Source organism: Thunnus maccoyii, chromosome 11 (genome assembly GCF_910596095.1).
Source record: "Thunnus maccoyii chromosome 11, fThuMac1.1, whole genome shotgun sequence".
Classification (NCBI taxonomy): domain Eukaryota; kingdom Metazoa; phylum Chordata; class Actinopteri; order Scombriformes; family Scombridae; genus Thunnus; species Thunnus maccoyii.
In genome coordinates this window covers 28133193-28146440 of record NC_056543.1, presented here as the reverse complement: position 1 = coordinate 28146440, position 13248 = coordinate 28133193, and the positions used below count along the sequence as shown (strand labels likewise).

Sequence of the window (13248 nt, the reverse complement as noted above, 5' to 3'; positions counted from 1 at the left end):
AATTCTTTCCATTCTACTCCAACTCACCCAGCCTTTCAAATTTTGTTTATTCACTTTTCTTCAGAGTCAGTGTCTGAATGCTTAGGTCTGATTAATATACTTAAACTGCGACCACCTTCAGAGCTTCAAAAGGGGGTTACAAACACACCATGCATGCCAGGAAAAATGCCACGATGCAACCGAGGCCACAGAAACCACAGAGACATTACTTGATGGGACGATGCTTTCATGTTCCGTACATCATATGAACATGCAGCAGATGATGAAGACACTTACAGTAAACACCCTTGATATTAGAATCCAAAATAATGAAACAAACTGTTGCTACCATAAAGTGGGCAGAAGAAGCAGCATGATTGATATGGCCCTGCATTAGTTCTCCCAGTCTATCCTGCTGGTCAGTTCAGACAGCAACATGGTGGTGCATGACCATACACAAGGCATTAGTTTATGGCACTATATTTAGATCTTGAATTCTGGATTGCATATAACTACACATGAATATGTCATTTGTGTTGTTTCGCTCTGCCATGCCTGACTACTTGGTCTTCACCCATGGGTGCATTGCCATGGTGCCGCTATGCAACCTTTTTCCAGGGTGAAATGTGCTGTTTCGCTCTGGGAGCCAATCATGTGAAGACATGACCTAGATGCTGTGGAAAAAAAAAAGCATAACTGCATGGCTGTGAGCAAGACTGGACTTCTGGCTCCATGGTTATCACAGTATCCACAGAAACCCTGCAGAACTAATAGCTCCACAGAAGATTACACTCCTCACTGTCTATTGATTAGAAAAGCTGGAAATCAAAGCAGTGTTTGATCTCATATTGTGGTTTGATGGGATTCTGGATGACACATTATCCCAAACATAATCTATATTGAGCTGCCTCCTTTGACCACAAGAGCAACAAGTTTTCTAGATTGTCAGACAGAGGAAAATTCTTGCTCAAAAATATTGACTCGAACATTTTTTAACATTATTTCTGCTCTGGTCCAACATGATGAGTTTGATGGTTTTACTGTGATTTTAAAACAATATGTTCTTGTTAGTGAATACGTTAGGTAACTTATGTGAAAAGAAAGACATTTAAATTGCACAATAAGTTGCAGCAAGGAAAGAGTGTTTCCCCTATATTCATTCTGCACACTGGCGCTGCAACATTATGAGCACCGCTGCTAAAATTTCACATGATCATAAATATCAATGGGCTACTAATGATTTTCATTCACAAACTGGATGAGCACAATAACATCCTATGTTACCGTGGAATTGTTTGAGTTATCCTCCGTCTCCTCATTCTTCAAAGGACATCTATGTGAAAGGTACTGTTATAAGAGTAGCGGAGCTGCTTTAAGGAATAAGGCAGTATGTGATGTGTGTGCGTAGTGAGTGTGTGGTTGGGCAAGTGGCAGAAAAGTGATGGTGAATGTGAGTGGAGCAGAGGAAAAGGTTAGCAGTAAATTGCCAATATGGCAGTAAATGTACAGTACAGACTACAGTGCTTCAATTAATAAATGCTGCAGCTTCTCAAGACCAAGAAAAGACTCGTCTATTGAAGGAGGTTAGCCCTGAAGTTAATGACAATGCATTATCCTGAGCTGACCAGGCTCACTTAAGGTGGACTAACTTTTACGGTGGACCAGCAATTCTCATTTTAATGTCAATCTCAGCTGCTCTTAACCAGAGAACAGAGAAATGTCTGGCTGCTGAGTGCCTTCCGAGTTTTTGATCAGCCACCCCCCGCTGCCCCAAAGCAGTCAATCTAGGGGAAACACTGAAAGACTTGACTTTACAACAGCATGTTTATGTTACTTGAAACTGAGTATGAGTCGATAATTCATCTCCAGTGTTTCCCCTATAATAGCATAGGCCTGGCGGGCCGCCAGGCCAACAAGAACCCCCGCCAGGCCAAAAAATATTTTTTTAAATGCTGAAAATATCGCGAAATATCCATTCATTTGGAAATGTACAGTACAGACTACAGTGTGTCAGTTAATAAATGCTGCAGCTTGTCAAGACCAAGAAAAGTCACATCTGTTGTTTCCCCAGCTGCTGGAAAAGTGAAGTGGGTTAGCTCCGAAGTTAGCAACAATGGGTTAGCCTAACCTGACGATGCTAAACAGAGAAATAGAGAAGGAGAAATGTGTGGCTGCTAATCACCACCACCACCCACCACCCCCCACCCCTCCCCCACTAGGCCAAGCCACTCAACCTAGGGGGAACACTGATATCTATGGGCAACATGGTGCACAAACAACCAAAGTAATCTCATAATGGACAAAGCCTGTGCCATGAATAATGAGTAAACTCTGGTAAGAGAGAGGCTAGGTGTCCAAACTTCATCCCACTTTTGCATCATCTCCATCGCCTCCTACCTAACAGGCCTCTAGCAACTGCATGCCTGAGGCAGGCTGTAATATCACTTACTGAGAGCATGTCGAGCTGCCAGTGGGAAAAAGCCATGTAGCCGAAAAGTGAGAGATTCTCCCCTTGCAAGGTTAGATTAAAATCATCAGACAGCCGGCTTTCGGAGAACCAATAAAGCAATAACAGTCACTAGGCAGAGTACACAGGGCAGGCCTCCGACCCATCAGTGGATTCCCTCGTGCTGACAGACAAGATTAAATCCACTGAAATGACTCCAATAAGGTCACCCGAAGCCACATGGATGAAATCCATTGAGATTATAGAGAAGCAACTCAGGTAACTGACAACACTCCTGATCTTCTATTGTTGGCTGAAAATTTTTTTTTTAAGCAGAGCCTCAAGCCACCCTCCAACCACTGAATGATGAAACTGCAGGCAGGACTCCCAATCATTTCTGTAACTTTCCGAGACCTAGCTCTCTTTTTTCATTTGTTACACAACAATTTCTGTCACTTTTCATGTGTACAATTGAGTACAACACTATGAATGTCTGAAAATGCGTGCCATTGTCTCATATTTAACAATTATAATGCCCCCCCTCTCTGTGACACTCGGCTTTTCACTCCACCTTTGAATGTGGTCATTCCGAACTATTATAAACACTTTTCATTTCCTATGTGGTCGGACAACTCTTCGTACGAGCTAGTTCTTTTTCTAGCATGTGTGTTTATGTGAGTATGTGAGTGAGTGAGTGAATGAATGAATATTTGGGTTTTTCCATTTGCACATTTCACCGCGCTGATGCAAACCATGCCACGTTGATTTGCGTTTCCATTACCACTTTAAACGCACTGAGTTGTGCCAAGTCGTGCCCGAGATGGACCATCTCCGGATTCCGGTCAAAGCACGCCCGACTCACCTCCAAGCAGGTTGGGGTGATGTCTCACCACCGGCAGCCAACCCGTGACAACCCCCCCCCCCCCTTCACCTGCTTATCCCCCTCAAACAAGCCTGTGTTGCGAGACTCAGCTCATGTCTGTGCTGGAGACCAGAGAGAAAACTGTTTTTTAAAGTCTGTGTGTTCAGCTCTCAGTACTTTTATAGCTTCTACCTGAATCTCTGTGGTTTGAAGTTTAGTTTCTCTCCTGCACCCCTGTTTGTACTTTCAGATATCTACTTTATTTTACCGTTTCCTGACCGCTTTCAGCCATATCAGAGCAGTGTTAAGTTACTGCTAATGAAAACACATTTCCAGCTGCTGATGCTTCATATTAAAAGCTTTTAAATAATAAAATGACGGGGGATCTTTATTGTGAAGAATTTATAGGAAATGAAATGTGTTTATCCGCCATTTTACAGCCTCGACTTTGACCACTAGTCACAGCCATGATGTAAACAGCCCGCTGCTTTCGACTCAAGACAAGCGTGTCATCAGCTAAAGACACACCATCAAGGGGGGTAGCCCTGTTGTAATGGATATGCAAATCCCTGCTGTGCTGGGCTGAGCTAACGCGCCAAGTCAAACTGAGTCAAGCCAAGCGGGCACATGTGTATGGAAAAAGCCTATATGAGCGTAAGGTAGCTTGCCGGCTTTGTCTGACACTGCTGCTTGAACTGTGCCTTTTCCTAACCAAGCTTGAACTGTGCTTCCTTTACAAGGCCCTGCGTTGTCCTTGCATGAACCGCTTACCCTTGAGACAAAGGCTGTGTTTGTATCTGCGCTCAAAATCAGCTCTACTCACTCTCCACAGAAAATAAGAAAAAAGAAAAAAGACAAAACAGGGCCAGGCACTGAACTTAAGGTTACCCGAGCCTGGTGTCACAATAAGAGTCCCGGTCCTCTTGTTACCATTCTGCCTCCTTTCCTCTTCTCTTTGGACAGATTAACGCTGAGCTGTAAGGCGTGGAGTAAGCACACACACACAGTTGTACTCTTTGTTTCTTTAACAACCGCATTAGAAGACATGTTTAATAGAGGCAAATGATATGCAAACTGCTGTGTATATATAATGCTTGTGTCAGGCTGGAAGACTGCTCCAGTCTGACCTGATGCAAGACAATACTGTACAAACTTGGTCAGCAATGGGAAATCATACCATATTTCCTTTCAGTCCCTGAGGTCAGTTTCATAACTCAAGTGAAAATGAGAGTGAAAATGTTTGTCTTGGATTGGCTTTACCATCCCAATGTCTTCCTGTAGGGTCCACTTTAAATGACATCAAAGTGATTTAAATCCGCAATTTACAGTCGATCACAAACCCTGTTTTCGTCCAATCTCCCAGCCTTCGTGCATGTGCGTGTCCCTTTGGTGCAACCTGTCAGTGCTCCCCGTAGTTACAGCGACAGTCTGCTATATCTCCAATATATTGCTTTCTCTCTTATGTGCTGCTTTCTCTTTCAAACACACAGACATATTACACATGTAATCAATGTAGCCAAGCTCTGTAGGAGGACAAGATATGCCTCATCAATAACAGTAGTGTGTTTTGTGAAGAGTTTGAGGCTTGATTCTTTGCCTCCTGCTTTACTTGTGCTTTACTGGCTGTCCTGTGACTAATAACCTGCAGATACCCAGACTCAACCATTACAAGGAGACAAGAGAGAACACACACACACACACTAGAACACCAACAAATGGAAACACACACACACACACACACACACACACACACACACACACACACACACACACACACACACACACACACACACACACACACACAAGCAGCATCTATCTACCATTTAGCAGCAGCTCATAAAATAACACAGGCGCCTCTGGCCAATTTGCCAGACGGAACATTCCAATTTGACACAAAAGCCTCATAAGCATGCATCCTCACACCACACAAACACACATCCAGCAACCTAAGGCGCAAACAAAGATCCAGAAAGCTAGGAAAACACACAAGTCGAACTGACAACTCTTAAACATGAAGAAGCACACAGCAACATCTTCACAAGCATAAATCCACATTAAGCAAAGACCAATATGGTGTTTTTGACATCAGCACCAAAGCTGATTATTCAGAATTTGAATTTCACATAACCAATACATCAATTTATATATATACTGTATGTACTGTGTTCTGCTATTCAATTTAGAAGCTGGATTATAGCTAGAAATCTGAGCGCACACAATAAAATCAAGCACACAGCCAATCTCTCCGACTCCTGCTTGCCAGGAAAGGTGTTTCTGGATATTTGTACAGCTTCCTTATCCACTCTGACAGCTACTAGACCACAGAGGAAGATATGCTAAGACCTGTCAAGAAGGCACCATAACAGAGTAGGCTAAGGAGAGGTGCAAGTGTGAGAACTTGTACCTCACCACTGCCAGTTGGTGGGTTTAAACGTGAAATAAAGGGGGGAGGCGGAGACGCTGGTGTTGTTTTGGATTTATGGTTTGTTGCAGTGATCAAATACAGTGTTACATTTTCCTCAATACATATATACTCACCAACGTCTAAAATTTGATACATTTTTATTAGACATATGAAGTCTATTCATTTAGCCATTCAAATGTGCCTGACTGTTCTTGTAATCTCTTATTATAGTAAAAAAAAAAACTGTGTAAAATGTCACTGCCTGCCACATACATGCAGTCATGTGATCTATTGTTGATATAAAACATATTGTTTATAACAGCTGTATCGGTTAGCAACACTGTTGTTGTTCTGAGACTATACTACAACTTGCAAAGGTGAGAAAATTCTCCCGCTGCGACAAGTGCAATCCAAGCTGTGTGATCTGTGTTATCATGGAAGGCAGCTGCAGACCAAAAAACAGCCTCAAAAAACACAAATCACAGATGATGAGAGGCTGCACTGGATGGACCTGTCTATGGGGAAAAAAAGATCACTGCCAAAGGCAAAGCTTTTCTATAAAAAGCAAATTTCCCTTATGACTGGAGACTGACAGACCTCACAAAGTGTTTACTCCCACTGTGTAATCAAAATACAACATTTTACTGTGTGATGGATTTATTCAGCGTGTTAACATGGGTATGTGATCATTTTAATTATAGCTATTAAAGTTGTTGCCTATGTATTAGGGACTAACACAGTATCATTGCATGCTTACAACACTGCTCTATAGTTTGACTAAATAACTGCTCCACAGATTCAAACACTGGATAAGGACTGCTGAAATATTAAGGATACTTCAAATACATTCTCAGACTTTCTTTTATCTGGCATTTCAGTGATTTGTGCTCTCTGCTTGCAGTTTCAGTGATCTTGTGCTTCTGTGCGTAAACACACTTACCAAAGTGATATGCATGTTGCCGGAGGCATCATCATATAACCTTGTCCAACAAGAGAAAAGACAGGCTGTCTGTGTTTGTGACTTGGTGTGAGCAAGATAGAGTGTGTGTGCAGTCATGCACACATCTGTTCGATTTATAACCATGTGAGCAAACTGCCAATGGGAACAGACAGCAGTGGGAGAAAGGGGTTCATCTGGCTTACCAAAGATATTCGTGGAATGTCCTTTCTTGGCGAGGGGCTTCAGCTCATTGTGACCCCAGCCGTACTGTCTGTAGCTGTCCCACGCATGCTTCATCATCTGGCAAAAAAATGACAACAAAACAGAAAATTAGAAGATGTGAAGTCTGATATTGACTTTGCATCCCAAGATTGTGATGTCACACCAAAAATCCTGCAATTCATGTCATTTTACCTCCAAATAAAATATCGGTATAGATGGCAGGATAAACGATGTTTCATTTTGCATTGTAATTTTTTTTAACAATGTGATGGTTGAAGATGATAAAGAAATTAACATGATACAGAATTCCTGGAAAAAAAAAAGAAAAAAAACTCCTTTGTTTAATTAATAGGACAATGCTCTGATCACCACAGCCCACCCCACCACACACACACACACACACACACACAGCATCACTGGCAGTTTAGCAGGGCTAAAGGGAGGGTGTGACCCCAAAGACTTTAATCTGGAAGATGATGCCGACCAAATCAAACATCGTCCTTCTGCCCCCAGCGTGACGTAAAGACAAGCTAGTCTTCTACATTGAACAGCAGGTCCCTCCACACACATACAGACAAATTGAGGTTGTATTTTTAAGTGTTTTCTTCGTATTTTGCTTTAGTGCATTACTTTCTTGCCCCTCCATGTATCTATAGACATTTGTCTACCGGTCAGAATAAAATAAGATTCTATTCTTCATATGACCTTTGAAAGGAGGCTGCAAGAGATAGGCTCGGGGAAGGGGACGAGGATAAAAAAAGAGCAAGAGATTGTGAGATGAGCCCTGACATGGGCTGATGCTGAGAAAAGGTGCTCCAGGGCAAGCAGAGCAGAAGACACAGCCGTGGAAGGAAGAAGTGCCAGCTTTTAACTGAATCACTGCTGCTCGCATTCAATTTCAAACATTTTTTACTCCTCCACAGCCCTTTCTCTAGTGGCATCGAAATCTCAGAGGGAAAGTACATTGCCTGTCTATGTGGTCACATCAGTCACTATCTGGTTCTGTGGACATCTGTTGATTTCTTTCTCTATATTGCTCTGTCTGTCTTCCTGCCAGATTTCCCATCTGTCTGAGCCTCTCTGTCTGTACATGTCTGTCAACATGTCATATCGCTTCCATGATGTCCTTGATGATGACAATGATGATGGTAGCTACGTTTAAGCCTTGTTTTCTGTGTCAAAATGTTTTTTTGTGTTTATATTAATGCTCCATTTTGTCATCACTATTTTGAGGGTCTAATATTGGAGGGTTTGTCCTCAGGTTTAACTTTGACCTTCGTAAAAGAGAGCACATGGGTGTAGACGCAAGTATATGATATAATGATGGATGAAATTTATTGTGTTTAGTGCAAAAACAGTCCTGCAATTATACAACGGAGCCCTGCTTCTTCACCTTTAAAGATCTGGTATTATGGCTTTTTTGACTAATTCTTATAAATACTGAGTCTATTTTAAACAATCTGTGACATTTTAGATTTAGTTTAAATGTCTATAAATCCATCTTTCCTTGCAGCCCAGATTCCTCTCTGTCCTAAGAGCTCAGTATAAGAGAAATATTGTGTGTGCTGCACCAGGTAGGATAGAAGAGACTAAATGAGTCATCAAAACATTGATGCTAGATAACTGCATCACATACCAGGAAGTAGCTTTGTGACATCTACTAATCAGAAACATTGTGCTTCTTGGCTACCAAGCCATGTCTGTTTCTCTACCTGCCAGCATGCCTGCCTGCCTCTCTGTGCCACCATGTGAGGATGAGTGTCCAGACTCTCCTCCATCCCTCTCTCTCTCTCTCTCTCTCCTTGGAGCAGCAGGCAGCCAAGCTAATAAAGACGAGAGGCCCAAGATTCATTGTGTTCTTGGCCTCGTGGCTTTCCATGACGCACTCCATGCACACACCATGGACTATAAATCAAATTAATACACACCGTGACATGGACACTTAAGTGTTGGCTGACTCCCTCTGATCTGTGTTGGTTGGATGCTTCATGAAATTTTGATTGGCCCATATGCCAAGGACAAACGCAACAGTGCAGGGTGCCTGACAATGTTGACAACCTGCTTATTTGAAAGGACCTTGGAATACTAATTGGACATTACGCTACAAAATTTTGTGATTGATTCTGACAGCTACCTCTTGCCATCACAGCATCTTGGGCGCCACAGGGAAAGGAGGGGGAAAATTTGTTTGCATTAGCCAAAGTGGCTAGTTCATTCCACAATTTGAACTGATCCTCATCAACATTGACTGTAGAAGTGGCTGCTGAGGCTGTTTAGAAAACATTTTTGTAATCTCTGAAGAACAGTAAGTCTGCATCAATCAGTATTTTTTACATCAACACTAAATCAACTGGCTCCAAGTCTGTGTAATATCAAATGGGTCACTAGCAGTACCAAAATCATAGACAATTATCACCCAACCGTTGTAGCCATCACTATTTTTTTTTACAGCTAGAACTTTTGCTGTAAGGCTGAATCTGAGCAGGTATTAAATAATGCATCTTCTTGCTAAGCACTCTGAGATACGAGTCATAAATTACAGTGCTAACAAGGAGTTACCCTCAGACAAGTTTTCAACAGAAGCGATGACAATGAGGGAATGGTTCATGTATCACGTTATGAGTGGAGAAACATCTCAGAATGTGACACTAACACAGCAAGATTTTCCAGTAACATAAGGGTAATGGGACAGAGCACTGTGGCTACATTTTCTTTCAAGTGGCTTACATTAGGCTTACATTACCATGATGGCAAAAATAAAGAATCCCAAAACCACTATGTGGTAAAGCCCACACACACAGATATAAAGATCTAGATAGAACTACATGGTGCAAATATTCCTGGAAACAAATCTTAATATCTTGACTCAAAGCAATAGCAAATAATGAATTCTGAATGTTTCATTATCTTGAAATTACCTACCCTAACTGGCAGCATTATTTTGAGTGTTTGATTGAAGACATAATATTAGATTCAAGAACTTGTTGATATGAGTTGCATTCACAGTATGGGCATGGGCATTTGTATTGCTTTTGATTATGAATTTCAAAGCCTGTCTGCCTATTAAATCCTGTATAGCATGGAAAACTGACATTTGGAAAAATTAAAACCCACATGAGACTGTGCAACCATCATTGTCCCCAATTTCATACAAGAAAAATGTCCCAAGTTAAGTACTTGAACTAAACCAGGAAGGATTTTTGCAGTTAATGAACCTTGTCCCACCCACATCATATCAAGGGTTCCCATCCTGCATCCCTTATGTTCACTTTGTGCTCCAATGGCTTCTCTGTCACTCTCAGCTGTTACTCCCAGTGAGTCCTAGTGATGTTATGTCCTCTTGTCAGTTAGTGCCCACTGTGAATTACTACATCTGAGACTATGGAGCATGACGGCAACCAGCAGCTTGTGGTGTAGGATGAAGAAGCCTGTTCAACCCTGACATTTCTCTAAAGTAATGCAGGCAGACTAACACAGTCTGTTCCTTTGCATGATTCATCATTTTTTTCTGTTGCAACTGCTTGGTAAGTTTGAGAGTCATCTGAAATCTTTTGATGATACATTTCTTTTATATTCACTTCCTTTAATACCTTCATAGTAATTAGTCAGCACAGTAAAATAGCCTTTTTACTTCCTAATCAGAACTCAACAATTTGCAATGGCATGGTCCCCTACATATTGTCAATACAAGGGACAGCCTTGTGTGCGTTTTCTTTAATTAAGTTTACAATGAGGATGCACAGCAATGGCGTTTTTGCCAATACCAATACTTAGATAGAGGTTTTTCATTTTATCCAAGTACCACCATGTGTGTCATTCCTCCACTGATTTTACCATTTTGTACTACAACAGTCTTTAACTTGGTGCAGTCTTAAAAACTCATTAGTACCTTTCCTGATTTACTAAACATGCCACTGCTTCCAAGTGTCTGCAATCCCTGAAGAAAGAATTACTTTAAATGCAGAAAATACATAACATTTACTTTGGTAAAACACTGTCAAATGTTTTTGTTGTTGCATTTTTCTGCAGTGGGTATTTTGAAACCTGCAAAATGATGATAGCCTAAAAAAACGATTTTAGGAATATCAACACAAAGATTTCAGAAAAACACAGAAAATTCAAAACAGCTTAAAATAAAAAAAAAACATCATGATTTAAAAATTATGCCACAAATTCCATGCTAGGGATAAGCAGCATGACCTAAATTTGACAACGATACATTTTGAAGACTGGATGTTAACAATTTACTGTATATTGCGTTGTCTGATTTTTTCCTCTCATAATTTCAGTTGAATATAATTTAGATGTGGCACAAGTCTCTGGAATAGCCTGGAGTTAAAGTCATTATCAATTTAACTAACTGGGGTATACTGGGGTTGAAGAAGCAGAGTTTCATTAATGGCTGCTGTGTATGTATATTTGTGTGAGCTCTGTTTATCTCTACTTTCTCAAATCCTCTGCAGTACAACTTGAAGATACTGTTTTAACTAAAATACTTGGGGCCTGGTATTACATAGGGTGAACCTGTGTTTTTACTCTTGCCTTAAAGCATTTCTCTCAAAAGTTTGGATAGCTCACCAAGTCTTTACATAGACACATAGTTCCTGGCTGTGTAAAGCCACTGCAGGCTTTTCTTATTACCTGTTAATGTTTTCTTCTCCTTTCTTTTTAGGCCACCACAAGACCCACTTGTGTTAAAGCTGGGGAATCTGGTCAAACATTGCACATACTCGTTTTGAGGTGATCATAGAGGTTGCTCGGGTTCCCACCACTAGCAAAATTTGTCACCCTGCATAGTCTGTAGATAACTATACCTGTAGATGTAATTATTTGCATGTATGGATCACCCCTTTTCCTTTACTCTTCTTGATCTTTTGCTCCGTGTGTGTTTGTTTTATTGATAAAAAGGGAAACATACCAGTGCAAATGGTATAGCCAAGCAACATTATTTGAATAATACTATATAATATCGTACTGATACTAATAAGATATTGTATATGATGATGTACTTTGCAGTTTCCAAAAAATGATTACATTTTTAAAGTGCTCAAAGTGTGCTGCATTGTAACGATATGACAACCAGGGCATGTCTTAAACTGGTCAGGAAGAAACCATAAAGTGCAGTCAGCCAATGATCTTATTTAATGATGCAGAGCTACGTTAGCCAATGCTAGCTCTATTACCTTACAATAAATAGCATAAAGAAAATGGTAATTGACAAAATAGAATGTCGGATTGACTCAACAAGAGACATAATCTCTTGGTTATTTTTACATGTGATTTTAAGGGCTTCTCTGGTGTGTGAAGGTGACCCCAGGGTCAAACAGTACATTGTATCAGTGCACTTAACTCAATCAGTTCTGTCCCCAGCTCAGACACTACACTAACAATCACATGTGGTATCTGTGTCTCAGGATGTTAGGACAACTTCATAAATCATTCCTTGTGCTATTCTGTGCCTGAGAGTAGGGCTGTCATTTTTCTTTACTTATCTTTATTACTTCCTTTGCCATCTATGGTGTAGAACCATAGACTGTATAAAAATATGAACGTAGTTACCGTGACATCATCTATTGGTTTCTGAAGAGCAGTTGTGAAGCTCAAAGTGAGCCGCTCCGTCCGTCGCCATCTTGGCAGTGCATGACTATGCCTAACTCCCAACCAATAAAAAATGGGCAAAGAGGAGGGCCGAATGGCTGAAACAAGCCACCTAGCGGCTGGCAGACCTGTCACTCAAAGCAGCCATGTCCTTCATTATGCATAACTTTATGGCTTAATAAAATTTAAATAGGTGAGTTATAAAAAATTCACCCCCCGTACAGTTGTCATGAAAGGGGAAATTAGCCATAGAGACCAAACCGTTTTTGTACCAGGCTGTAAACATGTTTATTTCTGCTGTAAAGTTGGGCATTTTAACATGGGGGTTTATGGGGATTGACTCGCTTTTAGAGCCAGCCTCAAGTGGCCATTCAAGGAACTGCAGTTTTTGGCACTTCCACATTGGCTTCATTTTTCAGCCCCGTAGGTTGCCACTTGTGTAGAACCCGAGATACTTCCACACACTGCTTCTCACATGCTTTGGTGTTGTGATTGTCCACTCAGGACAGTTTTGCTCACTAGTGTCCTCCATTTTACCTTGTCACAGTTGCAAACAACATAACATTACTAGCTTAATTTACTGATAGGTCAGTAGGTCAAGCTGACAGTGAATTTTTACAGCGCCCTTCGCTAGATCACAAGACAAACTACTTCAAATGGTCTGTTGCGCTTAGAGACTGTAAATTTAGAATTTGAACAGGTTATTACAGTTCAAATTTCAAATAAAAAGTGACAGCCCTACCTGACAGGATTGGGAAGACTGTCGCTGTAGATGTTCATTATCGCCTTTTACAATG

General features: G+C 41.0%; 1 protein-coding gene across 5 annotated transcripts in view; it reads right to left on the bottom strand.

The window, feature by feature from the left end:
• Window positions 1-13248, bottom strand: part of man1a2 (mannosidase, alpha, class 1A, member 2) — a 147094-nt gene that overhangs the window by 83130 nt on the left and 50716 nt on the right. For all 5 annotated transcript variants that reach the window (XM_042425694.1, XM_042425692.1, XM_042425690.1 and 2 more), the window contains one exon: window positions 6835-6931. In XM_042425694.1, the coding sequence (XP_042281628.1) occupies window positions 6835-6931 (97 nt within the window). The remainder of the gene's footprint in view (window positions 1-6834; window positions 6932-13248) is intronic.